Here is a 27,719-nt window from a genome sequence, read left to right as displayed (position 1 = left end):
AAGTGCCGGAGATCAGCTGAATGGATTCGAAAATGGTAAAACTCAACTGTTTAACTCTAGGGGAGTTGGAAAATGAGCCTAATTTCAAAAATAGTGGAGTGTTCCTTTAAGTCCAAGTGTGTCTTTTAAAGTCCTTATAAGCTGAAGTTATCATTTCTTCTCCGAGGATGCAAGATATATCTTACTTCAATGCTACTTTAATGCTTCAGATTTAAGTTTCACTTTCAGACTTAATTCATATGCCCTCATATTTCATAATAATAATAATAAAAAAAAATCCCCTCCCTCTTGCAACAACAACTCTTCTCTTCTCTGATGATGTGTTTATTTACACAAGGGCGGGACAACCTGTCACTCGCATGACATCACAACAATAGCAAACCATAACCATTCAGCGATCCAATCAATTCCCAGAAGACAAAATCAAATGTTTTCTTTTTTGAGAAGCCGTTTCACTAATATATACATCACAATAGACAAGAAAAGCAACTTTTAAGTACCTGTTCATAAGTTTCAACCTGTTTTCCATTTGATCTGTTTTATAGTAAGATCATCTGAAATATATGTGCATGTTTCCAGCCCGGTTTTGAGTGAGAACAATTTGGAGACTGTGTAGGAGGTTAAAAAAAAAGGTGAGCAGAGCAGCTGTCTGATGCAGGATAGAGAACAGAGCGAGTCTCTTATACAGCAGCGGCACTACACACACTGTAATTCTCTCCAATTACTTCTACACAAACACTCGCACACACACACAGGGAGAGAGAGAGTGTGTCCAATAGATAAAACTTAGGAAAAATCAAATGCAATAGAGGGAGAAGATTTAGATAATTAATGTTTTCAATCTATATGGTGACTTAAAGGTTAGTTCTCCCAAAAATGAAAATTCTATAAGACCTTTGTTCATCTTCAGAACACAAATTAAGATATTTTTGATAAATCCTAGAGCTCCCTGACCCCTCCATAGACAGCTATTTAATTACCACTTTCAGTCCATGTGACTCGGTCCTGGAGGGCCACTGTCCTGCAGAGTTTAGCTCCAACCCTGATCAAACTCACCTACTTGTGATTTTCTAGTGATCCTGAAGACCTTGATTAGCTTGTTCAGGTGTGTTTGATCAGGGTTGGAGCTAAATTCTGCAGGGTAGTGGCCCTCCAGGACCAAGTTTGAGGAACCCTGCACTTCGTCAACAGCGTAGGAGACTGGCACAGACGAGAATAAATTGTTGAATGAAGTCGTTATTTTTGTTAGTTTTTTGTTCAAAAAAAAGTATTCTCGTCGCTTCATAAAATTAAGGTTGAACCACTGGAGTCACACAGACTATTTTTACAATGTCTTTACTACCTTTCTGGGCCTTGAAAGTGTCAATTAAATTGCTGTCTATGGAGGGGTCAGAGAGCTCTTGGATTTATCAAGAATATCTTAATTTGTGTTCCGAAGATGAACAAAGGTCTTATGGGTTTGGAACGAAATGAGGATGAGTTATTAATGACAGCATTTTCATTTTTGGGTGAACTAACACTTTAAGCGAATGTGAAATCTGTGAAAGTGTTTGTATGCAAAATATGTTTATATTTGTCTCACTCTGTGAAATGTTTTTAAACGTGTGTGTGTGTGTGTGTGTGTGTGTGTGTGTGTGTGTGTGTGTGTGTGTGTGTGTGTGTGTGTGTGTGTGTGTGTGTGTGTGTGTGTGTGTGTGTGTGTGTGTGTGAGCGTGAGCGAGAGAGAGAGAGAATTAATAATATATGGTGGGTGTAGTGGGCAGAATAATAGAAGAGCAAACTATTTTATGTGTAGCTTTGTTTGTACTATAGTATTGGAACAAATTAGACAATGAAAAGCGGAGTTGATGGTAAAGCATTCATCTCACATTTGTCATGTATCTTCTCCACAGAAATTTGGGCCCCACCTTATATTAGGTGGCCTTAACTACTATGTATTTACATAAAAAAATAAGTACAATGTACTTACTGTGTTCAAATTGTATTGCAGAACACCTTTGCTGATATTGAGGTCATGAGGTGGCATACGGGTAAAGTTAGGGACAGGTGTGGTAGTATGGGTAAGTTTAAGGGTAGGGTTAGGTGTAATTGAAGTGTCAACTGTGTAATTACAAATGTAACTCAAAAAATTAATTACAGATGTAATTACATGCAGGTATTTTTTTAAATGTAAGTACAATGTAAAAACATGTCTGTACACAATAAGTACATTGTATCAAATGATTAATTAAAATGTTAGTACATAGTAGTTAAGGCCACTTAATATAAAGTGGGTCTGAAATTTGTGTTTTTCAGTGTGAACACAATACTCACGCTACTTTTAATACAAAAAGAGTAAAATAGTGCAGAAGTATGTGAAATGGGACCTTTTTTGTTTACTTTTTTGGGGGGAAATCAGCTAAATTTATATAGGCCTAGTTATTTTTGTACATTAAACTGGAATGGAAGAAAGTATTTAACATGGGAAAAGATGCTATGTTTGAATCTAAAGTTGCAAATGAAAGCTATGCGCAAAATTGGAATATTGCATAAACATTTGCACCGTTTCCATCTCATGTTCTAGAGAACAAAATTGTCACTTCCTGGGAAATTGCCACGAAATATATAATAAAAATGGATGGATTTTTTTCCTGCATCACAAATGACTCGAGCATCTTAGAGCGCACAGATGAAACGAAATAAACGCTGTCATGTTATCTTGCGTTCGAATGCCTGGTGTTTGGGAATGCAATCATGCAAGATGCTTCTGGGAGGGAATTAAACCAAATTATTTTGATGACAGACTTTGGCTCAAACCACAACATTTGAGATGCTGTGCGTTGCGGTTGGTCTGCTGCACACTTCACATCAACTGGAGCCCCACACATGCCATATAGATACAGTAGATATAGATGTGGCCGTGACTTTACTGAGTAAATGTATCATTAGCTGCTTTGGCCTTCATTTTTGTTTGTTCATGAAGATGAAGTGTTGCGAATTAGTGATGTGTCTGTTCCTCATCTTGCTATATTCATTGCATGCATTTGTGCAATCTGATCATAACACATTACTCCATTTGTTTAACATAGAATCTGGTGGTTTGCCAGTTTTAACATCATAAGAGTTAGTGCCATGCACACATTAAGACACGTCTACATACTCATTCCAGAGGAAAGTGTGTTAATTAAGCAGCAACTGAGCTGGGTGTGAGGGAGGTGACCTCTCTTGACAGATTAATAGACCGCTGAGGGAACCAGGCACACACACACACACACACAGTCTGTTGAGACTGGCATACTTATTCATTTCATATTAATATTGATGACGTAAAACCTTGTCATAATGATGTGTTTTCTGTACACTCAAATCATGATTTGTAGACTAGATGAAGTGGGGAATAGACTACATTAGTAAGACTGTCAGTCAAGTATATGAATGGTGTAAGAGTCTGGGTTTTTAGCAAGCACATTGAACTTCCAGTATGCCACTTAATGCTTTCTTTCTTCCATCCCCCCTTTCTACTTTTTCCTCATTTTCTCTCCGTCCCCTCCCTTGCTGGATGGGCTCATTTTTTCCACTCTCTCCAGGGAAACATTTTTTTTTCTGTAGTCATATGCCTTTGAGTGTAAGAGGTTTATGTTTGACTGAGTAAGTGTTTCATTAGCTGATATTAATGCATTTTTTGTCATATGCTTATGAGTGTGTGTGTGGTCCCAGATTACTATTATAGATATGCATGTTTGAGTATGTAACACATCATCACCATGCAGAATAGAGGCGATAAAAACAAATATTGCCAGTTTTTCCCCCTCTATACTTGAGTGTTTGTGTGGGAGCTTTTACAGCTGGTTCCAATTAACTCAATTTACCATTTTATGATGATATAATTCATGTATTATATAATTTGTGGAGCAAGGCTCTGTCACAACCTTCAGCAATGATCTAAATCTACTCTATCATTATTTAATACAGTGTGTGACACAGATTAGTCCAATATCATCCATTTTTTTAGGGCATGCAATTTCTAAGCTTTGGGACACTAAGTGTTTCAGAGCATTATATTGTAATAACACACCTCAAAAAGGTATTCCCAATGAAACGTTCTGTATTTTGGGTTGGGACATGTATATTTTATCGATATAGACTGATTACTTTAAGTTTAAATAAAAACAGAATCAACCATTGAAACAAATCAAGAAACATTCAATGTCATTTTGTGGTGTTACATACACAGACGCAGATGTAAACAAGTCGCTCATCTGAATGGTTTCAATACTTCAATACTGGCCTAAAAGTGTGGCAGATCAGCAAATCAACCATCGAGTGACATCTCGATTAGTCTCTCAGTACTATCATGGGTGGTATTACAAATGGTCCCACTTCACCTGCTCTACATTTTGTCTCTTAGCGATTATGAGGCAAAGCTATCCAGACACAGAAAGCTGCTCTATCAATGTTTTAAGCTGAAGTGTCTTTTTTTTGTACTTAATATGCAATAACAGTACAAGGAAGTAAGCCATTTGTAGGTTGATTTTCCTGAAAACCGTAAAAACTGTGGCTCTGCGGTGCTTTCAAAAAAAAAAAATATTTTATCTTTGATCATTACCTGACAACAGCAACACTGATTCAACCTATGGCATGAGTTTGGGTTAGAGCTCTCTGTATGTATGAGTGGAATTGTTCAGGAAACCTGTTTGATAACAGACATATTTTTTGCAAGTCCATTTTGATTACTAGTGCTGCAGAAATTCCATAGAAAACTATTTAAAGAGTTGCTTCAGCGATTAGCATTAAGCTTTGTATCAGTAGAAACCCGGTAGTATATTCAAATGATGGTACTTTCCCCCCTCATATCCCTCTGAGACGAGAGAATTATGCATTTTATTTCTGGAAAAAATCCTCAGATGACGCAAATATCGTAATTTTGCATCATCTGAGGATTTTTTGGCCAGAGACTAGAGACTACGGCCAGTAGAAGGATATATAGTTCCGCATGTTTTCAACCCGCCCATAGGGGTGGGATCTCACTCACAGAATGTAAATACTTTTCAATGAATTCCTATGAACGTTAAGCTTTCTGCCGCGCTTACCTCAGCTCTTCGCTCTCGTGATGAATGAAATCTGACTCCTGCTGCGTCTGTGCCGTGACTTTCGTTCGGCTCACTCACACTTTATTGAAAAGACACGTTCAGTTTTTAATTGTAGTGTCTGTTCTCTAACTGCACAAAATTATATTATTACTATGAAAATCAAAACAACGGTGGGTGGGGGTGTAATGGTGGGCAAGTGATAACCAGTGGCCGTGGCTTTGGGAGTGGCCTCGTTGAGCAGCGAAGCAAGTGCATTCTGTGAGTTGTTGTCTTTCATCCACATGAGATGAAAATACATTTTCTGTCTTTTCTCGGTCTAGAAGGCACCAAATTCAAAAATAATTTCACATTTCTACTACATAAATTACACGGTTTAAATACACATTCATCTTCCCAGCACTGAAGTACTCCTTTAAATAAGTATAAGATTAGGAATTTATTGTGACAGCTTATTATATACAAAACTGAACTTCTGCAATTTCTATTTTTCATTCACTTTATTTTCCATTGTGTATTTGTGTGCGTGCAGTATGTATTTTAAGCCTTTAATCCTTGTGATTAATTTGTGAAACCAAGTAAAGGCCAATTGTGTCCCAGAATCCTGGCAAAACTCTGTGAGCCTTTGTGTGTGCAGTAATACCAGCAGGAATCTGGTCCTACCTGAGGAGCCGGGATTGGAAAATGATGTAATTTTGTAGCTTTGAAAAATAACAAATGATTTAGGTTCTACTCTGCCCTTGTGCTTATTAGGAAAACAAAACTAGCTGGTCAGCCGCAGTGAGTGTGATGCAAGCAGAACCATTGGAAAAGAGTGGATTTCACACAGTTTTGCAATAGGAAGTTAAAGCAATAATGCTGAAACTTTAGTCAATTTTGAGGGATTTATAAATAGTATAAATGTCATAGGAAAATATTATATATATTAGGGCTGCTCGATTATGGAAAAAATCATAATCACGATTATTTTGGTCAATATTGAAATCACGATTTTGTAACACGATTATTTCACATGACTTTGGGAATGTGTTGTGTTTATTAAAAATACACCTTTCAACAATTCAATTTAAATTGTAACATTTGTTGTACTTTTTGAACTATTAAAATAAATAATATAACATATATTCGAATCAAAGTATAAAAGTATTCACGTAAAAATGATAACCACAAATAAATAAGATCAACAATATGGTTCGGCTATGCTTTTCATGTACGTCTAACATTAGTTTTCAGGTACAGAAATGTATCAAATGTAAAATAACATTGCATATTTGAGTGCATAAATTAAAGATTAATCCTATTAAACTTACAAAAGCTATTCAATCAAGAGCGGTGAGTGATGTCCTTGTCTTTTGTTGTTTGACATTAAACAGACAGCAGTAAAGGCTACTGCCCCTTTAAGACCTCGCGTCTTCTTTATCGACTGTATAAAGTTCACTTAAGGCATATACAGACTATGTCTGCTAAGATACTCATCAAGATGGACATGTTGACATACGTTTTGTGTGAGTTTGTCCGTTTAAGAGCAAGACTTGAAAGAGAACTCAATATTTGCGCGCTGAGAGACGTGCGCGCGCTCTCGGATGACACATTTTCTCACAGCGCGCGCGGCTTCTCATTCTAAACCTAAACCCTAAAGCACTAAACCCGCGTGATGACGGTGACAACGACTGGTCATATTCGAAAATATGGCAGCACTCGCAATCTCGCATGCATTGAACAAAGTTTACAAAGAGAGAATTATTTGAAAAATATGAAGGAAAAAAATGACGTTTACACGGCTCCCCTGCTCTCGTCAGTTTTTGTTTCTTTATTAGATTGTCATAGGTCACTCTGTTTAATTTTCAAGTGGTTAAACAAATTCGCGGTGTTCCCTTGCGTTGCAGCCACTACCATGTAGCAAATCTTAGCATGTTTCTGCTCGTCGTCTGATTCCTCGAAGCCAAACTGTTCCCAGACAACGGAGTTGGTTTTGCCTTTTTTGCTCACCAAACGCTGCTGTAACTGCCCTCCTTCTGCCATCTTTACTCGCGCCGAGTTTTTAAATTCCAGCGGATGATATGCACACGAGACTCACGAACTGAGAGAGATTTGTGGGTTCGGGAGGGGCGGATGTGCGCGTGCGCGTTTCATTCAGAACGCAAGGCAAAATAATCGTTTTTTCTCGATTGTACTATTTTGGTGATCGTTGGGAGGCAAAATCGAAATCGAAATCGAAATTCGATTAATTGCACAGCCCTAATATATATACTACTTTTTTTGTTGTTTTTTACAGGACATGAATACCTTTATTCAGCAAGGATGCATTAAATTGATCACAAGTGACAATAAAGCCATTTAAAATGTTATAAAATATATTTTTTTCTGTTCATTTTCAAAAGTTCAACAAAAAAATTATATTCATCAAAGAATCTTGGAAAAAAAGAATAACGGCTTACTAAAAAAAAAATTAAGCAGCACAACTGTTTACAATATTGATGATAATAATAAGAAATGTTTCTTGAGCAGCAAATCGGCATATTAGAATAATTTATGTGCCACTGAAGACTTGAGTAATGATGCTGAAAATTCAGCTTTGCCATCACAGGAATAAATTGCATTTTAAAATATATTTAATTGGAAAAAAGTTAATTGTAATAATATTTCACAAAATTACAGTTTTTACTGTATTTATGATCACATAAATGCAACCTTGGTGAGCATAAGACACTTCTTTCAAAAACATTAATATTAAGTCTTATCGACCCCAAGCCTTTGAATGATAGTATACTGTTTATAAAATAGAATGTTTGCATTTTTCTCTGCACAACATTTTTATATTGTTTTTGGACTAAAATGCAAACATCAAACCCGTCTCCGGCGTGTTGACTCAGATTGTTCGAATATTACAATTAAATAATACTTAAATCGATATGTCATCCTCAATAAACCCGTCTCCAGCGTGTTGTCTCCGATCATTCGAATATTGCACTTTAATAATTATTTATTCAACATCATCCTCAATAAACCCGTCTCCAGCATGTTGCCCCCGGTCCCTCGAATATTCTGATCTATTATGACCTCCGAGCTGTAAAGCTGCCAGAATAATAATAATAATACGCTGTTTGTTAATTGGCCAGAGGAGAACTGGTACCCCGACTGAGCCTGGTTTCTCCCAAGGTTTATTTTTCTCCATTAGGTCACCTAATGGGGTTTTGGTTTCCTTGCCACTGTTGCCTCTGGCTTGGCGTGCTCAGTTGGGGACATTATTATTTAGATTTATTTCGATGTTTAGTTGAAAAATTTAAACTAAATTAACCATTTAAACTAAATTACTGATCGAATTATTGATCTAACGCCCACACTGTCACTGTATGATACTTGAAATGTTTCCAGAATGGCTATACAGCTGATTAAAATTATGCTGCATTATTTTCCTGTTTAACACTGTAAAGCTGCTTTGAAACAATCTACATTGTTAAAAGCGCTATATAAATAAAGTTGACTTGACTTGACTTGACATCCAAGGCCAATTAAAGTGCTCCTTTTTTTTAAAACTTTTTTTTTTTTAATTTTCATTGCATCAGTATAACCACTTGAGAATGAAATTAATTTCATAATTTCTCCACTCTATATCAGGAAGGATGAACTGATCACTCCGTATAGCTCACTTCCCGTTTCTTCTCACACATTTCTATTTCTACTTCTAAGAAGTACTGCCTTATATCATTGTCTCTCTCTCTCTGCCTAATTTGTGTTTCTTGTCAAAGCAAGTGATGCTTCTGCTATTTATGGGGGGTAGGGGGGGACTATTTATCTGGGCGAGAAATGTCTGCCAACCTCCAGTGACCTCTGATCTTAATCAATTTTCTTTCTTTTGTGCAGGCACAGTGATCTCTCACCATGGCTCCGTTCCTGCGGATTGCCTTCAATGAATTTAACCTGGGAGACCTTCCTCCTATGACAGAGGAACCGTTCTGTGCCATCAAAATGAAGGAATCGCTCAGCACAGGTCAGTGAGGCTTTCAAACAGAACATAATACTTTCTTCAAGGTAAAATTCACATTTTGGGATTGTCTTCTAAGCTTCTCAAGATATGCAATATGCAGTGCTGCCTTAAAATTTGGCTAAAATGTGGAATCTTAGAAGGTATCATAATTTCATTAGCATTTCTTCCTCCCTTTGTCCACCCAGAGCGAGGGAAGACGCTGGTCCAGAGGAAGCCCACCATGTACCCTGCGTGGAAATCCCTGTTTGACGCCCACATCTATGAGGGTCGTGTCATACAGGTGGTCCTGATGAAAACAGCAGAGGAGGCTCTGTCAGAAGCCACGGTCGGGGTCTCTGTCATTGCTGAGCGCTGCAAAAAAGGCAATGGTCGTGCAGAGTTCTGGGTGGACCTGCAGCCCTCTGGGAAGGTGATGATGTCTGTCCAGTTCTTTGTCGAGGATTCAGACCTAGGTGGGTAAAGGTATACAACGTTAGGGTGTTTGGGTATACAACGTTAGGGTGTTTCAAATGTTTGGGGATTTTTTTGTGGTTTTAACCTTCATCCTTCCCTCACATCCTGTAACAAATCCTTCCCTTGTGGGTCAAAATGACCGGAAGCCCTAAAATGTATACTTTTTTTTTGTCCAGAAATCTTATATTTCATTTTACAATTTTTATTATTTTTTTATTTTATTTACCTTTAAATTACTAGATTTGATCAATAAATAATATAATTTAAGAACATTCATAACATTCTTTCAACTTAAATTAAAACTCCAATACATGCAATAACCAGCTAAAATCAGCTCAAAATATCTCACACTGGGTCAATTTGGGTGTCTCTGCCGACCTTTAAAAAAATAATATAACATGATATTTCTTGACTCTTGCCATTAGATGGCCTTATAGCTCTATATGGAGCAAATGAGCTGTTCCACTAGGTCCTAAGTCAGTTCTCGACTTTATCTACTGTATATATATTTGGGAAAGTTTTAGCAATTTTTTTATTTTTTTTTACAATCACATAAACTCCTCTAATGCAGTCAGTTTTTTTGTGTATTCATGGTCCAAGGGCAACAAAAGTCTTTAGTTCTTGGACCACTCTAATGAACCCTCAATTTTTAAGAAAAAAAAAAGAAAAAAAAAAGGTTTGGGTCAAAATGGGGAAGGATGGAGTCTCTTATGCTCACAAAGGCTTCATTGGTTTGATCAATAATATAGTAAAAACAGTAATCTTGTGAAAATACTATTACAATTTAAAACTGCTTTCAGTTTTAATTGTCACATGATAATTCAGAAAACATTTTAATGTGCTTATTTGAAACAATTCTTATTATTATCAATGCTGAAAACAGTTGCACTGCTTATTTTTTTTATTTCATTTTTGTAACTTCAGAAATGTTTTATGATCAATAATTTTTTTTTTTTAAAGCTTTCGAACCAAAGAAAATCTCTTCCTAAACTTTTTTGTATTTATCTAACCAAATAATCCTTTTCTGAATCAACCCTGATTGACAAAAACTAATATTTTTAAAACTTTAATTTAACCTTTTGACTATCTCTATAAGTAGCATCTCCTCCCTTTGTTTTCCTTTGTTCCACTCTGGCTTTCCACTCTTTCTTTAAATTCAAAATTTGTTCCATTATGTCACCACCCTCAGATACCAGCTCAGTTCTGTCAGCTGGTATCTGTCCTGTTTTTGCTTACTCATGCTGTCTTACGCATGTTTTCATGCTGGTATTTTGTTTTGAGTCCTCCTTCTCTTGTTTTTTTCTATCATCTAATTTAGTTTTTTGACATTATAGCATATTTGCATACTATATTTCAAAATATAAAACTGGTTGTTACTGTACTGTAAAGACATATATTTTCACAGTAATATTTTGGAAATACTTGTCTTTTTAGTCCAACAATAATTGTGTCATTGGTTTCATTGGTTTTAGGCTCCGCCCAGAGGGCAAAACCATAAATCTCAACCCATGAGAGTTTTGTTTCTTACTCTCAGCAGGAAATGAGTTGATAGTAATCTAAAAAAAAATGCTGAAGGCACCATAAACAGAATTGTCATTATCCACCACATATTTAGTATCTGAAAGCCAGTGAAGTTAATGTTTATCTATAAGTTATGTATCAATAAATATCCCATTCAAGGGGATAATTATTATATATCTAATCACCCTCATGCCATTTTTTTATGTTGTCTTGGAACATGAAAGACGTTATTTATTTTGCAGGATGCAATTTACAATATCTATTGTATTTTTGGTTTACAACATGAGTTTAAAAGAAAAGGCAAATGAGTTTTAAACAACATAGCAGTGAATAGTTTGACTTTTAATTTTCTGGTAAAATATCATAGTCATTTTAGTTTGCAAGCAAAGCACATTTTAATTCAGTAAAGAGAAATACATGTGCTATTTAAAAAAATAACAACCCTGTTTTGACCTGCTTCACAGACTCAAAGTCCTCAATGACTGGGAAAGAGGAAGATGGCATCCTTACAATAAACCGAAGGAGAGGAGCCATCAAACAGGCCAAGGTTCACTTCATCAAGAACCACGAGTTCACAGCCACCTTCTTCAAACAGCCCACCTTCTGCTCAGTCTGCAGGGAGTTTGTGTGGTTAGTAAATAAATAAATGAATTAAAGAAATACAAATGGTAATACAGATGTACTTTTATTGCACAGTAATCATCCCTCAACTAATAGCCTGTACACACAATAATAGTAAAATATATTTAATAACTAGAGTTAACTAAAGAATACATTTGTCGCCACCATAATCCTAGTGTGTTTTAGGTGGATGCCAGGGTTTGTGGTTGCTAGGGCATTTATAAGTAGTTTCTAGGGTATTTCTAATAAAAGAGCCCAAGTCTTATAATATTAACTATGATATTCTGGACTGGTCCCTTTTTTTCTTTTCTCTTACTTTTTTCACATTTTAATGTCCGCCATGCAAAACATTGATGAATCTGATGTGCACAGCTGTAGATTTTCATCAGCATAAAACGCGTGCCCATTTTTAATAATTAAAATAAATCTATAATTATTATTTTTTTGGATATAAATGGTCGTTACCTGTAATATCGAGTTGTTTATGTGCCTTACGAGTCGTTCAGCTGCTTTGTCATTGACAAGCGATAGATCACATTTGCAAGTTTTGTTTGGTGCTATGGATTGTAGGTAAATATTCACCTCATCCTGCACTATTTTTGTTTTTTGTCTTGTAAAATATCCCATTACTATTTCAGTGTGAGAAACAATTCAGTGCAATTCAGAAACAATCTCAATGGCATGCTGTTTTGTCCGAGTTAGCATATTTTGTTGATCCTGGAACAACATTTCTGTCCCAAAATTTAGTCCTAACCATATAACTACCCCTAAACCTAACCCTACCCATTAGTTGTACCTAAATCAGAGGGAAATGATGGATGAATGACACTGATGTAGAAGCACCTAACACCCTGGTTGTAAGCCTAAGCTTGACATTAACTGTAAACTTGTCCCTCAAATCTGGTTGATTGGAATGATCTTCCAGGATCAACAAAGATGTTGATCCAGGAACATGTTGCACTTGAAATCAGGTTCTGCATCTGAATGAATCCGACTGAAACGCAAACAAGACCTGGCAAACCCATTTGCCCGATTAGAACAAAAGAGTGATTCATTCACAAATGTGCCATCTGCTATCGGTGTACTGTAATCTCCAATTTACTTATAAGGATTTATTAGTAATATTTTACTAGGGCACAGCGGTATTTCAAGAGTCTAGCAATGCTCCTGGTCCCAAGTATTAGCAACAGCAGTGCTTGTTAATGGATAGTGGTTCGTGATCTAGGCAGCGAAAGCAAAGCTTGCAGGTTCAATGCCAAATTGGAATGACCAAGAAACTAGAGAATTACTGAGATTACAATGCAGCACTGATGTGCCCTTAAGCATGTCTCTGTACTTCTCAGTCAAGGTGACGCATAGTCCTCTAATTGGCGTACTATTAACAGGTTAGTCCAGGTAGATGGGATCCAGCGAGATGTCCCTTTGAAAAGAAAAAAAAGCATCATAAATATCCAGTCACTGCATGACTAACATTAAAGAATTAAACAATCACTATTAGAAATCTGAAATGATTCATAAACGTATCTTATGTAGGCATAAGAAAGTAATATCTGTAATTAATCAGAAGCACCTGGCAGCAATAATCTTGATGTGTGTGTTTGTAAGTCATAGTATTAGATAGCATCTGTGTTTGTGTGCGCAAGCGCACTTGGACTTTCCTCTGATATTTCAGCCGCCTCAGCAGAGGCAGAGTCCCTCGGGCTGTCTCCTTCCTGTGCAGCATGAGACAGATTGCTTTAGTGCTTTGTTCACACTGCGTATATAAATGTATTTGTTTTGGAGAGAGTCAATTCTCCAAAGTCTCCCTAATAAGAGTTTCAAATTTATACCATTTGTGTACTACAGTCTATTATCACCTGCTGTGTAGAAATATCAATAATCCAAATGTGATTTTTTGATTTTTGCATTCTAGGGGTCTCAACAAGCAGGGCTATAAATGTAGGCGTAAGTATCTTCACAGCTTTTTTTTTTTTTAATCTATTGTAGACACTCCCATCTGTTTCTTAGTAAGAACACACATTTGTTCCTTGAACAACAAAATTAGTCATATAATGTTGCATCTTGACCTGTTTTTTTTTCTGTGTGGCACATAAATCATCCTCCTATGTGGAATTAACATAATGGGCTCTATTGAAATCCGTTTTTAATAAGATATTTTGTACCATTAAATTAATAAACCCTTGCTCTTTCTTAGAATGCAATGCGGCCATTCACAAGAAGTGCATTGATAAGATCATTGGAAGATGCACAGGAACAGCAGCCAACAGTCGAGATACAGTGGTAAGCATTAGAGTCCTGAATCTCTGACATACAATCACACATGATCAAGGCTCTTCAACAAGGGGTCCATGACCAATTGGGCCCCTTGGTCCGCTAATCATTTCTATAATTTTTTTATTTAAGAAATTAATACTACTATTCACCAAGGACACATTTAAAACAGTTATGTTTCAAAACATTTCTATTAGTATAATAGTACTTTTTTACTGTATTTTTTTTTTCTTCAAATAAATGCATCCTTGATGAGCTGCAAAAAACACATTTCAAAAATATTTAAATCATAAATAAAATTACAATTAAATAATTATTTATATATATGATGAATGATTCTACATGCTGTATATAGAAAGTATAATATGTCGCTTTGTACATCAATAATGATTCTTTTATGATATTATTTGTTTTGTAAATAAAATTTATAAAATATGATTATTTTATGGCTTTGCACTGTAAACTATGTATCTCTCTGATGCCTGCTTAACTGTTTTGGGACTTATGGTCAAATTTTAAGGACTTGGGGAAAAAAAAAATTAACTTGCAGTTCCAAAAGGGTGGTCCTTCTGTTTCTAATACCAATAATGAACAGAGCAGGGATCAGAATCTATGAGTAATCAATTGACGCTCATGACATTATAAAAATCAGTGGAGCCACAGTGCAAATACATTTTGTGTCAGGGTCACTAAACTCATACACAATCCAGTTTGCCTTCTTATAACCAATCGCTCATGCTTAACATCTTGGCATGGAGACCAACAAGTTTTTTTTTAGCAATACTTTGGCCCGGAGTCTCTGATTACAGTAGTCCCAGTGAGCAGTTCTGGGGTCCATGAGGCTGTGAAGGGCCATTATGAGGCATTTTCAGTCTGGTGCTGATGGTTTCTTGGTACGTCTGCAGTTTCAGAAGGAGCGCTTTAAGATTGACATGCCACATCGCTTCAAGACCCATAACTACATGAGCCCGACCTTCTGCGACCACTGTGGGAGTCTGCTGTGGGGAATGGTCAAACAAGGCCTCAAGTGTGAAGGTAAGGAAGATGTTATTTTATTGATGTTTATCTCTCACCTGTTTTCCCCGTTTCTTTCGCAATGTCTTTTTTTCCCTTCTTCGTCTCCTTCTCTGTTTTAATATCTAATGCAACTAACTCTCTCTGTTCAGAATGTAGTATGAACATCCATCATAAATGCCAGACCAAGGTTGCCAACCTCTGCGGAATCAACCAGAAGCTCCTGGCTGAGGCTTTGACTCAAGTTAGCCTGGTAAGTGATTCAACCATTTGCCCTGGCTCGTTTTCAATGCATTTTAGAAACCTAAAGGATTATTTTTGGGGTTGTGATGTATTTTCATGTGTGGACATACTGAGTCAGAGTCATATTCTCTGTATTATTAGTATGTAATAAACCCCCAGAAATAAAGCAGACAAAATCTGACATGCTTGCTATTTTCATTTATTGTGTTTAGAAATCTTCCACAAAGCGTCCAGATCCCACTCTGTCGGAAATTGGAATCTATCAAGCCATAGAGAAAAACATGCCAGGGGACCCTAGTGGTGAGTTTCCATTACTGCATATTCCCTGCTGCATTATTGCTTCCTTTAGCTTTGATATATTTATAATAGCCTAGCTTTAATTTTTCTATATATTTAATTTATTTAAAAAATATCTAACTGTGAAATCTGCAAATAAAGTTTTAGTCAGTTTTTTGCACTGACTTTTTAGTGGATGTGAAGTCACTTCTTCTCAAATTCACTTTCTGTGGCTGCAGAATCTTAAGAAAAACATGAAAATCCAATGAAAATTATATTGTTTCTGTGTTATAGTATCATTGAGATACTTTTAAAGTTTTTAGTCATAGTTTGAATTAGTTTTCATTTTAGTTGGTTAAGTTGTAGTAATCTGGTTGTGTTTGTTTGTTTGTTTATCTTTATTGTCTGTTCAATTTTCCTGGACAGAAATTCATCTTTGACACTGGCAAATTACTATACATCCACTTATCACATAATAAAACGCATAAAACATATTGGTAACACTTTACAATAAGGTTCATTAGCTAACATTAGTTAACTACATTAGTTAACATGAACTAATAATGAACTGCACTTATAAAGCATTTATTTATCTTTGTTAATGTTAATTTCAACATTTACTAATGCATTATTAAAATCTTGTTAACATTAGGTAATGCACTGTGAACTAACATGAACAAACCATGAACAGCTGGATTTTTTATTAACTAACGTTAACAAAGATTAACTAATGCTGAACAGAGGAGTCATGATACTAATCATGGTTAGTTCATGTTAACTAATACAACCTTATTGTAAAGTGTTACCAACATATTTGTCCCCAGGAAAACATAAACGCATAAGAAAAGTAAATACAATACTATAAAATGTCTATAATTTTTCTACATTTCTATTTATATTTTACTTTGAGTTATTCTAGTACTATATGTTAAACTAAATAAAAATAATAAATAAGAAAAACATTTTCAGTTAATGTTTTTTTCAAACAAGGGAAATGTTTTTTATGGTTTTTGTTTTAGTTTTATAACCCTGTCTTGTGTTTATTAATGTGTGGACATTTGTGTTTATATGTGTTAGCGGAGACCTCTCAGTATGGAAAACTATGGGATGAAACGACCCCTGCCCCTCCTACATCCAACATCCCATCCCGCGTCTCCATGAGCAACTTTGTGTTCCATAAGGTACTGGGCAAAGGCAGCTTTGGAAAGGTAAGGAACACACAGTGTACAGATTTCCGCATTGAATTATTACGAAGTCTAGACTTTAAACAGTTCCCATGTCCTGTTAGGTGATGCTGGCTGAGCTCAAAGGAAAGGGGGAATATTTTGCTGTGAAAGCCCTGAAGAAGGATGTTGTGCTTATGGACGATGATGTGGAGTGCACAATGGTGGAAAAAAGAGTGTTGGCATTAGCCTGGGAAAACCCTTTTCTTACACACCTCTACTGCACCTTTCAGTCGAAGGTGAGTGTTCTTCCAAATAATAACGTTACATGTACAAAATCATTCAAAAATTATCTAAAACGTATTAAAATAGAAAACAATTATTTTAATTTGTATAAATATTTCACAATATTACTGTTTTTACTGTATTGTTCATCAAATAAATGCAGCCTTGATGAGCATAAGGGGCTTTCTGTCAAAAAATTTAAACAAACCTTACCAACCCTGAACTTTTCAATGGCATGATTATCTAGAAGACTGTATTATGTCTAATATTTTTTATTTTACTTTACAAGTGCTAAAAGTTCAAATGAATGAGATGTGCTGGGGAATATGGAATGTGATCCTACAAAGTGAAATCTATTTCTGTCAAATGACATGTCTGTCAAATCAAATGTTACAGTAAAGCAATACAAGAACAATGCTTTATCATTACTGTAATGTATGCTGAAGAACTTGTTCGCCCTGTTACATTTGCTATGTGTCCGTGACTATCAACATGTCAGCCTGCTTGGAATGTGTGAGGGACACTGGGTTTGATGTTAAACATAATGACAATAGCATGGAATGTTGTAAACACTTGAATTTTGTTAATAATGTCCTATTTGAGAGCTTGTATCATGATGGTATAGCCTTGAGCAGATGCATACATGTCAGGCACAATATATCTAACCAAGATCATTTGATTTAGAATCAGGTCAATATATTGTCACAATCCACTGTCTCTCAATAATGATGTGTGTTTATCAATAGGAGCACTTATTCTTTGTGATGGAGTATCTGAATGGAGGAGATCTGATGTTCCACATTCAGGATAAGGGGCGTTTTGATTTGTACAGAGCCACGTGAGTAACATGCGTTAAACAACAGTTATACATTTACTGTATTATTTATTTTCCATAATCAATAAATTATTTTTATATTGTTTTTTTTTTATAATTTTGTTGTTGTTTTGGTCAAACCTGTTTCCTGTCACAGGTTCTATTCTGCTGAAATCATCTGTGGACTACAGTACCTCCACTCTAAGGGCATTATATACAGGTGAGATGAATGTTCCTGTGGTCTGATGACTGTGGGTTCTCTCAGAGAGATGCACCCAAAATTGATAAATCTGCTATTGTATATTTAGGGCCAGATTTATTAAACAAGGCGAATTAGCGTGAGAGCGAAATTCCAAAAAAGCGATGATGGGAGTGGAAAGTGATCTACTGATGAAGCACAAATTAAAGAACACAGCCGGATCATAATGACCAATGCAATCAACCAAGAGCAGCGCAAATTAGCTTCTGGTCTAAGAAATGCTTTTTTGGGTGTTAAATAATGGCGCAAATATCAGTACATTGAATAGCGCAAGCCTTAGTAAATGACCTTGCGTGATTTATTTAAATACTCTCCTCCAAAAGTTTTCCATCTGAAAGGGAAACTCCTACAAATGCATATGCAATATGGTCAGCCACAAAAATAACTCTGTCCACGCCTTTTCAGCGCAATTTTTTCACTGCATGTCTTTAGTAAATCCTGACAGAAGTTTTTAAATGCCAAAAGAGGGTTTGCGCTGGTGCAAGCTGTTAGTAAATCTGGCCCTTACACTCATATTGAAGAAATTCTTATAATTTATTTTTTTTTTGTCTATGAAACAACATTTATATTATATATGATACATTTTATATGTTGTTATTGTTTTATATATTCATATATTCAGTAAGTTCAGGAAGATTTTATTTTAAGAAAGTAATACTTTTATTCAACAATGATGCATTAAATTAATCAAAAGTGACAGTAAAAACATTTATAATCTTACAAAAGATTTCTATTTCAAATAAATTTATTCATCATAGAATCCTGCAAAAATGTATCATGGTTTCCACAAAAACATTATTCACCACAGCTGTGAAATCACCATATTGTTATGATTTCTGAAGGATCATGTGACATCTGAAGGAATAAATCTGAAAATTCAGATTTGCCATCACTGGAATAAATGACATTTTAAAATGTATTTTAGTCATTTTAAATTGTAATATTATTTTACAATATTACTGTTACTGTTATTTTAATCAAATAAATGCAGCCTTGGTGAGCATAAGAGTCTTCTTTCAAAAATACCGACCTCAAACTTTTAAACCATATAACTTAAAACGCTCAAATTGACTTCATGTCTTTTTTTCTACCTAATCAGAGATTTAAAGTTGGACAATGTGATGCTGGACAAGGATGGACATATTAAGATTGCAGACTTTGGGATGTGCAAAGAGAACATGCTTGGAGAAAACAGAGCTACCACGTTCTGTGGCACACCAGATTATATTGCTCCTGAGATCCTGCTTGGACAGAAATACAGTTTCTCTGTGGACTGGTGGTCATTCGGCGTGCTGCTCTACGAGATGCTGATTGGCCAGTCGCCGTTCCAAGGTGATGATGAGGACGAGCTGTTTGAGTCGATTCGCATGGATGTACCTCACTACCCACGATGGATTACCAAGGAGGCCAAAGACCTGCTGGAGAAAGTGAGTCTGACCCCCTGATGTATCTTAATGAACGCTGTCAGTATTGATGCTTTTTTAGAATCATTTACTTACTTGTACTGGCCTGCCACCCTTGGAGAAAGTTCATGTTCTCAAAATTTTTATTTGTGCCTTTTACATTTTCACAGTTATTTGAGCGAGACCCAACCAGACGGCTTGGTGTTGTGGGGAATATCCGTGGACATGCCTTCTTCAAGACAATAAACTGGCCTGCACTGGAGAAACGAGATGTGTCTCCACCATTCAAGCCAAAAGTGGTAAGATTTTAAAGATTTTACTTATTTGATTTCAACAAAAGCTTGTGAAACTATTTGCCCCTCAAAATGTGACACAACTCTGACAGATCAGCCAGGTTATAGATTATTCATTTCTATAAGCCAGTGTTGTTATTGATAACTTAAATGAAAACTATAAAAATCGTTTTCTTTATAAAAAAAAAAAAGATATATATATATATATATATATATATATATATATATATATATATATATATATATATATATATATATATATATATATATATATATATATATATATATATATATATATATATATATATATATATATATATATATATATATATATATATATATATATACACACACACCGTTCAGGCATATATAGGCACAGATGAAGTGAATAACACTGATTATCTCTTTATCACGGCACCTGTTAGCGGGTGGGATATATTAGGCAGCAAGTGAACATTTTGTCCTCAAATTTGAAGTGTTAGAAGAGGAAAAATGGGCAAGCGTAAGGATTTAAGTGAGTTTGACAAGGGCCAAATTTTGATGGCTAGACGACTGCGTCAGAGCATCTCCAAAACTGCAGCTCTTGTGGGATGTTCCCAGTCTGCAGTGGTCAGTATCTACCAAAAGCGGTCCAAGGAAGGAACAGTGGTGAACCAGCAAAATGGTCAGGGGCAGCCAAGACTCATTGATGCACGTGGGGAGCGAAGGCTGGCCCGTGTGGTCCGAACAAACAGACGAGCTACTGTAGCTCAAATTGCTCAAGAAGTTAATGCTGGTTCTGATAGAAAGGTGTCAGAATACACAGTGCATCGCAGTTTGTTGCGCATGGGGCTGCATAGCTGTGGACCAGTCAGGGTATCCATGCTGACCCCTGTCCACCACCGAAAAAGCCAACAGTGGGCACGTGAGCATTTGAACTGGACCACAAAGCAATGGAAGAAGGTGGCCTGGCCTGAGGAATCACGTTTTCTTTAACGTCACGTGGATGGCCGGGTGCGTCTACATCGCTTACCTGGGGATCACATGGCACCAGGATGCACTATGGGAAGAAGGCAAGCCGACGTAGGCAGCGTGAGGCTTTGAGCAATGTTCTGCTGGGAAACCTTGGGTCCTGCCATCCATGTGGATGCTACTTTGACTCGTACCACCTACCTAAGCATTGTTGAAGACCATGAACACTCTTTCATGGATACGGTATTCCCTGATGGCTGTGGCCTCTTTCAGCAGGATAGTGCGCCCTGCCACAAAGCAAAAATGGTTCAGGAATGGTTTGAGGAGCACAACATTGATTTGTGAGGTGTTGACTTGGCCTCTAAATTCTTAAAGACTTAAAAGATCTGCTGCTAACATCTCGGTGCCAGATACTACAGCACTCCTTCAGGGGTCTAGTGGAGTCCATGCCTCGACGGGTCAAGGCTGTTTTGGCAGCAAAAGGGGGACCAACACAATATTAGGAAGGTGTCATAATGTTATACTGGATCAGAGTATATGATTATATACATATACACACAGTAAATACACAATAGTGTCCAAAATTTTAATTATCCTACATTTTCGATTAAACCATCAAAATATGAGGAAAATATTTGTGTATATATATATATATATATATATATATATATATATATATATATATATATATATATATATATATATATATATATATATATATATATATATATATATATATATATATATATATATATATATATATATATATATATATATATATATATATATATATATATATATATATATATATATATAAGTAATATAAATGAGGGAAGGACAAAACACTAAACTTGGTTAAGCTACAGCGACAGGTTTTATTTTGCTATGCAACAAAATGCTTTTTTTTTTAACTCACAGGAAAAAGCATAAATTGACTACAACATAATGAGTTATTAATATTTTGTTGGTTCTGTTTTGTTTTTGCATGTGTTCATAATTTCCTTGTATGACAGCCTGGCCAAAAATTATGTTGGCACAAATTTGCATGTTTCATTGCATTATCACAAATAAACGCGATTAACTCTATGCAATATGCTTACAAAAGATTTAACAGATTTTTATAATATTTTAATAAAGGGTAAAGATGTCCATTTTCCTTGGCTGGGCATCACTTTTGGCCATTGTAACTAACTAAAATATAACAAGTTTGTTGTAAGTTGAAGTACTAAAATTACTAAAACTGGAAAGAAAGCCAAATAGACATATTTAAAGCACACAACAAAATTAAAAAAAATAAATAAAGGCAAATTCAAAATATGAATAAATACTTATTATTTAAATAGTACTTAAATAACACTGCCATGAGGGCTGGTTTCACCTACATTCAAGATTCATTTAATGATTGAATCTCATTGCAAAGTGATTATGTGTGTTTAACAGCATGTTGATGGAATGTATTGAACAAATTAAATAGTAAAATATCTGTCATAAATGTTAAGCCATTGTATTTTTCATGACTGAAAACTACAGTTAATGATAAACTAATAACCTTTGCCTTATCTGTGCTCTTATGATGACATTACAATAACAGGAAATCTCTTTTAAAGGGGTCATATCATGTGATGAGGAATCAGATTTTCCTCTGCTGAGATAAGAGTTGGATTTACAATGGGAAAAAATAAATACTCTAAATTTCACAAAACAAAACTTCCTTCTCAGCCCAAATGGAAAACTTTAACAAGTTACTGATGTCATACTGTAGATTGCCACATTTACAGTCCACATTAACAAAGCTTATTTATTATTCAGAAACTTGACACGCCCAGTCATTAGGTATTATTCCTACTATTCCTGTCTTCAGCATTCAAATATACTGAGCCTCTAAGTGGACATGATGGCGGGAAAAAAATATGTAAAAGAACTAATGATAACAGTAAAATGTGGGGAAATCTGATAAACCTTGAGCCTTACTTTATTTTTTAACATGGTCACTGGAATCTTAACGGTTGAGCGGCACATTATAGTGTTCTTTTGAACTTTCTGTTCATCAGGGAATCCTGAAGCACAACTGTTTTCAACGTTGATAATAAAAACTGTTTCTTAAGCATCAAATCAGCATATTAGAATGATTTCTGAAGACTCGTGTGACACCGAACACTGGAGTAATGATGCTGAAAATACAGCTTTACCATCACAGGAATAAATTACAATTAACATATATTATTAAAATATAAAAAAGTTTGACATTTTTGAACAGTTGTGTAATGCAGAACCTTTTTTAGTCCTATGAAACGCTGTCTTGAAGGTTCTTGTTTATTCTGCTATTGCAATGAGAAAAAAACACAAAAGACACTATGATCTAGTCGCTCACAAAAATGAACTCTTTCACTTCAGGATTATTTTCTGACATCTCTCTTCCTCTACTTGCAGAAATCGGCCAATGACTGTAGCAACTTTGACCGTGAGTTCCTCAGCGAGAAGCCCCGTCTCTCTCAAAGCGACAAAAACCTGATTGACTCTATGGACCAGACTGCCTTCAACGGCTTTTCTTTCATTAACCCCAAAATGGACACCATTCTGGAGAAATGAGACATTCTGGCCAGGGTCCTCTAAACCTGCCCATCTCAAATCAAAAATGGCATGCAGGAGCCAGGAGTTCAACCAGTGTTACACTTGTTATACTTTCTGGATGGTCCAAATAGATAATAGATTTCTTCGTTAATCAAATGATCAAAACTTTCAATCAAAAGAACTTCTTTTAATGATGTACTATATTTGTTATTGTAATATCCCTAACATAAATATATATGTTCATTGGATTAAATAATGCACATATACTGTATACACACACAGACAAAAAGGGACACTGAGAGAAAGGGACTTGTATATTGTAGACTGTATAATATGCTGGGACTTTGCAATAGTGGCCTTTTTAAGACTCTTGAATCCTCCTTGTTCACCCTCATACAACGTTTCATTGTCAAGCATAGACTCTCATACTAAGGTTCATTTGTGGGATGATTTGGCCCTTTTTGCGTCTATCCTTTCTTGTTGATCTGAAACAAGTTTTATTGTGTAAGTTGTAATTTTAAGATGCTGATTTTCCCAGCGTGAGCTGGCATAAGCTCCTCTGAGCGTACACAAAATAGTGTTTTTTTTTCACTGTGGATCTATAAATCATGGAAGTCTCTTGTAGGTGAACCTAAAACCTCTGCACTATGAAAACTTTAGAAATATTAATGTCTCGTTCATGCATAGGTTTACTTTTATGGTACTGTAATAGGTAGTATATATTGGTACAGAATATTGATGGGTGGAGGAAATACATCTCCTGAGCAAGTGAGAGTATAAATATATGTCCTGTTATTTAATGTTGGTATTTTAATAAAGTGTGATACTGTATATAACAATATATGTTTATTGTTCTGAACTGTTGTTGGTGTTACGGGAGGTAGTAATGTTTTAATGTCTTTTTTTTTTACTGAGCTTACTCCTCAAAACACCATTAAAGGTTTCTTCAACTTTAATTCTGACTTTTGTCGTGTTGCGTTTGACACCTTCACCTATTATTTAGCATAGTTTCTGCCAAAATGCCAAATGTTACTACAGTACAATTGGGTAAACTGTGTAGCCACCGTTTTCACTCAATTATAAGTAAATAAATAAGGTTTTAAGGATATTATATTTTAATTTAGGTTAAAAAAAACGTATTGTTTTGATATTTTTTTTCTTTCTAAGGAAGTGACAAGCAGTTTGTTCAGTGTACTTTGTGCTGAGCCATCATTAGCGCCCATCACAACCGCTTAAACTAATTCGAAAAGATTGAAATTACTGCCATCTAGCGGATATAGCTTTAAACTGCATGTTAAGCCTCTTTTGACCTAAAGATCCCAGAGCATTTCAGCAAATTCAGATCAACCGGTAATGTGCGTGACTAAAATTTACTTTGATGCTTAAGAGTCTAAAAAAGCCGTTGATGTATTTTACACAGAGGGAAACTATAAGGGAAAGAGCAGACTGTCTTGATTTCATGTTAACATTTTTACATGGCGGGTGTAAACAGTCACATGACCAGAGCTGTTTAATTTCAGTTTGTCCCTCTGAAAGATAATGTCTGGGTCAAAGCTCCATGGAACGTAAACATATTAGTATATAGATGTAACTACAGGATGCATATAATATTTAAAAGAGGTATTAATAATATTACAATTCCTCTTTCTTTTATAAATCATGTTCACAATATAGCCTAGCCTACTTGTAAACATGCCAGTTGTCACACATGTGACCAGTAAATGACTTTGAATGCAACTGCTTGATTCACATTATAAAACTGTATTTTTCAAATATTCATTTTATTCTTTGATTATTATTTTTTTTGTTGCCACAATTATTCTACTTTTTTGCACCCTTTATGGTCCACACTATAAAGTTCAAAGTAGTTAAAATTGTGACCATGAATAATCTACATTCATTTCTACAACTTTAACCATTTTTAGAAAAGGCGTAGTTTGTTTCTTTTTGGCTATTCAGGATGAAAATGCATGTTCTCACTTAGCTGGGTAAAAGATAAAGGTCTTAGAATATAATGTACAAAAAATGAATTATATAACAAAGATTACATAAGTGTATAAACCAAAAAATAACAGAAGTGTTTTTGTTTTGTTGTATTTGTTTTTTTTTTTTTTTTTTTAAAGTAAATTAGTAAAAGCCTTTTAGTTTCTGTGTCTTTTGTTCATAGAAAAAAATGATCTCATAAGATCAATTATTTTATCAGTAGGCTACTTTATATGGATGAATGTCAGTCTCTGACATGGTAATCAAAGCTCATTATTCTTCTTTTTTAACATATAAGAACTGTTTGTTTTGAAATATTGACACTTAAGACAGATTTTGTTCAAAACAGACATTCAAGTTTTGAATGAAACATTTACCATCGATATAAAGGAATTGATTAAATGGCTGTTTCCACAGAAGGATCCAGAAAGATTATTTACACAGAGGAACTGACTGCTCAGCGTGGCGCAGTTGTGCGATAGATTAGCTGTTTAATGGTACATTCTAGCCAATAGGACAAACACTTTCTGTACTGAACAAAACGGCAGTGATCTGGGCGGCAAATGTTATATACCACAACATAGACTGCATTCTTTCCCACTAACTTAAATAAACCAAAATAATCGTTAACCTCCGCGCAGTAACGACATGAACAGGTTGTGATTGTTGTAAGCTATCGTTTAATATTGCGTCCCACCGTTTTTATTGTTCAGTCTAGGAACATTACAAGTAAAAGCTGTAATAAGCAATAAAAGTGATCTTTTAACGTCACTTTAGTGTCTCGGTGAGGCATCGCAAACATTGTGTTGAAATATGTGGCAAGTTCGCCTTTTTTTATCGCTGAAAAGCCAACAAATATCAATCCCCGTGCTCGTGGATGAGAGGCTCGCGCGAGAGGCGGCGCATGCGCACTCTCACTTTGTGCCATATTGGAATGAGGTCGTGAACGACTAGGCGGAAAAAGACACGGCATCTAAAACCGACTTGAAAAACTCCTCACTGGTAAGAAACCAAATGCATTCCCAAATATTTATGTATTTTACCCTTTGCCCTAATCGACCTTGGCTTTAACGAGCGATTTTGCGTTGCCTGCATCTTTTTTCCCGTCTCCAAAAAAAAGGTGACTTGTGCTCGCTCGTATGAGTGCCTGGCTCTATTGCTTAAGCTATGACGTTTCAGTAACTTGTCTTGGTTACAGGCGTTTTTAGCATGTGCACCGAATCAGCCGCACTCACATCAACATAAAAAGCCTCGCGAATCAGTGCAGAGAAAATGTTTCGTGTCTAATAATGTATATTTGCACGATGTGTCTTTCGGAATGAAAGTTGTCCGATCGGCTTGAATGTATTAAATGCTATTATCCAGTTATATGTAGCTAGCCGAATACACTGCGCTTGACCAGCGAACTATCATCGGGCGACTTCTAGGAATTGCTCTCAGTAAATTTAATCATGATATATCAGCTATCGGCTCCATTTCTCGCTATACCTTCTAAATGCGTTTATTTGTGCTTTGGTTGTACATAACGCTGGTGCAGTATATTTATTGTAGAAAAATGTTGTTTTATGCTGTTTTCATAACATTCATGTTTAAATAATAAAGTTGAATGGTAGCTTCCTCAAGCACTTTCAGAAATTGATGACAGTTTAATTCTCTGGCCGGGTTACATAATAGAAGTTGTGTTATAAGTCACCATCACTATAGAGTCTATTGGGAAGAACTCAAGCTCTCAATTGGCTTCATTCCACCATGAACATACAAGACAAATATTGTTTACTATTGTTCTTAGATAGAGAAAAGTGTTAATTGATCCAATAAATATCATTCCAATGAATGTCCTCTCATTTTTGCAAAACAATGTATATGAGTAATTCGCCAGAATGTCTGAACACTTTGAATAGTTCGAGGACCTGACTGGGGTTGGTGCACGTGACAGCGGTCACTGCGTCATTTCATCTTCTTCTTTTAGTCTTTATTGCTTTAAGTCAGTTATGTTCGCTTCCGTAATTCGCTTGTGTTTGTGTGTGTTTAATGGAAGGAAGTTGTCTTTAGCATGAAGGGATGGAGCGGCAAAGTTTGGCAGGAATGTGCTGAGGGTAGACACACCAGAAATAGATTTTCGCTGTCCTGGGGTCTCCTCATTCCCTCGTGTGTAGGCTAATGTTGTGACACCATCAGTTCAGACTACAGGGCTGAAAATTATTATCATATGTGTGTGGCAAAGATGGCAATATCTGAAATCCTTGTTGGGACATTTTTTGTCCCCTTAGTGAAAACTGCTTATAAATCATACTAATTGATGTTTTTTGAAAATGCAGAAAGTTTAGGTTTAGGGTTATGGGATAGAATATACAGTTTGTACAGTAAAAAACATGAAAACACAAAGTGTATGTGTTTTTAAATCAAATATTTTCTATATGTTTGTCATTTTGAGTTAAATGTTTATAATGCAAAGAGGAAGGAATGGTTAGTAAATAGTAATGGTTTTGAATACCACAAAAATCCGGGATTGGTTGTACAACAACACTTTTTGTACTTGACATT

General features: G+C 35.6%; 2 protein-coding genes across 4 annotated transcripts in view; both read left to right on the top strand.

Annotated features, from left to right (window-relative positions):
• prkcdb (protein kinase C, delta b) overlaps nt 1-24,962 on the top strand; it is a 32,875-nt gene extending 7,913 nt beyond the window's left edge. Inside the window, exons 2-16 of the mRNA XM_079844582.1 lie at nt 8,931-9,057; nt 9,240-9,506; nt 11,493-11,658; nt 13,562-13,593; nt 13,844-13,929; nt 14,826-14,955; nt 15,087-15,187; nt 15,390-15,477; nt 16,531-16,661; nt 16,742-16,915; nt 17,648-17,739; nt 17,873-17,935; nt 19,074-19,401; nt 19,548-19,676; nt 23,052-24,962. Coding sequence (XP_079700708.1) covers nt 8,949-9,057; nt 9,240-9,506; nt 11,493-11,658; nt 13,562-13,593; nt 13,844-13,929; nt 14,826-14,955; nt 15,087-15,187; nt 15,390-15,477; nt 16,531-16,661; nt 16,742-16,915; nt 17,648-17,739; nt 17,873-17,935; nt 19,074-19,401; nt 19,548-19,676; nt 23,052-23,210 — 2,055 coding nt within the window. The 5' untranslated portion in view covers nt 8,931-8,948 and the 3' untranslated portion in view covers nt 23,211-24,962. The remainder of the gene's footprint in view (nt 1-8,930; nt 9,058-9,239; nt 9,507-11,492; nt 11,659-13,561; nt 13,594-13,843; nt 13,930-14,825; nt 14,956-15,086; nt 15,188-15,389; nt 15,478-16,530; nt 16,662-16,741; nt 16,916-17,647; nt 17,740-17,872; nt 17,936-19,073; nt 19,402-19,547; nt 19,677-23,051) is intronic.
• A 1,121-nt stretch (nt 24,963-26,083) lies between these two features.
• Nucleotides 26,084-27,719, top strand: part of sfmbt1 (Scm like with four mbt domains 1) — a 39,272-nt gene continuing 37,636 nt past the window's right edge. The window contains exon 1 of one of the 3 annotated variants that reach the window (XM_079845235.1): nt 26,084-26,177. The gene's annotated coding sequence lies outside the window, so the exon portion shown is untranslated. The remainder of the gene's footprint in view (nt 26,178-27,719) is intronic. The other 2 variants (XM_079845237.1, XM_079845236.1) reach the window with 2 other exon arrangements.

This window comes from Gobio gobio (assembly GCF_949357685.1).
Source record: "Gobio gobio genome assembly, chromosome: 19".
Taxonomy (NCBI): domain Eukaryota; kingdom Metazoa; phylum Chordata; class Actinopteri; order Cypriniformes; family Gobionidae; genus Gobio; species Gobio gobio.
Note: the sequence above shows the minus strand (reverse complement) of the source record. Positions and strands in the feature narration are given on the sequence as shown.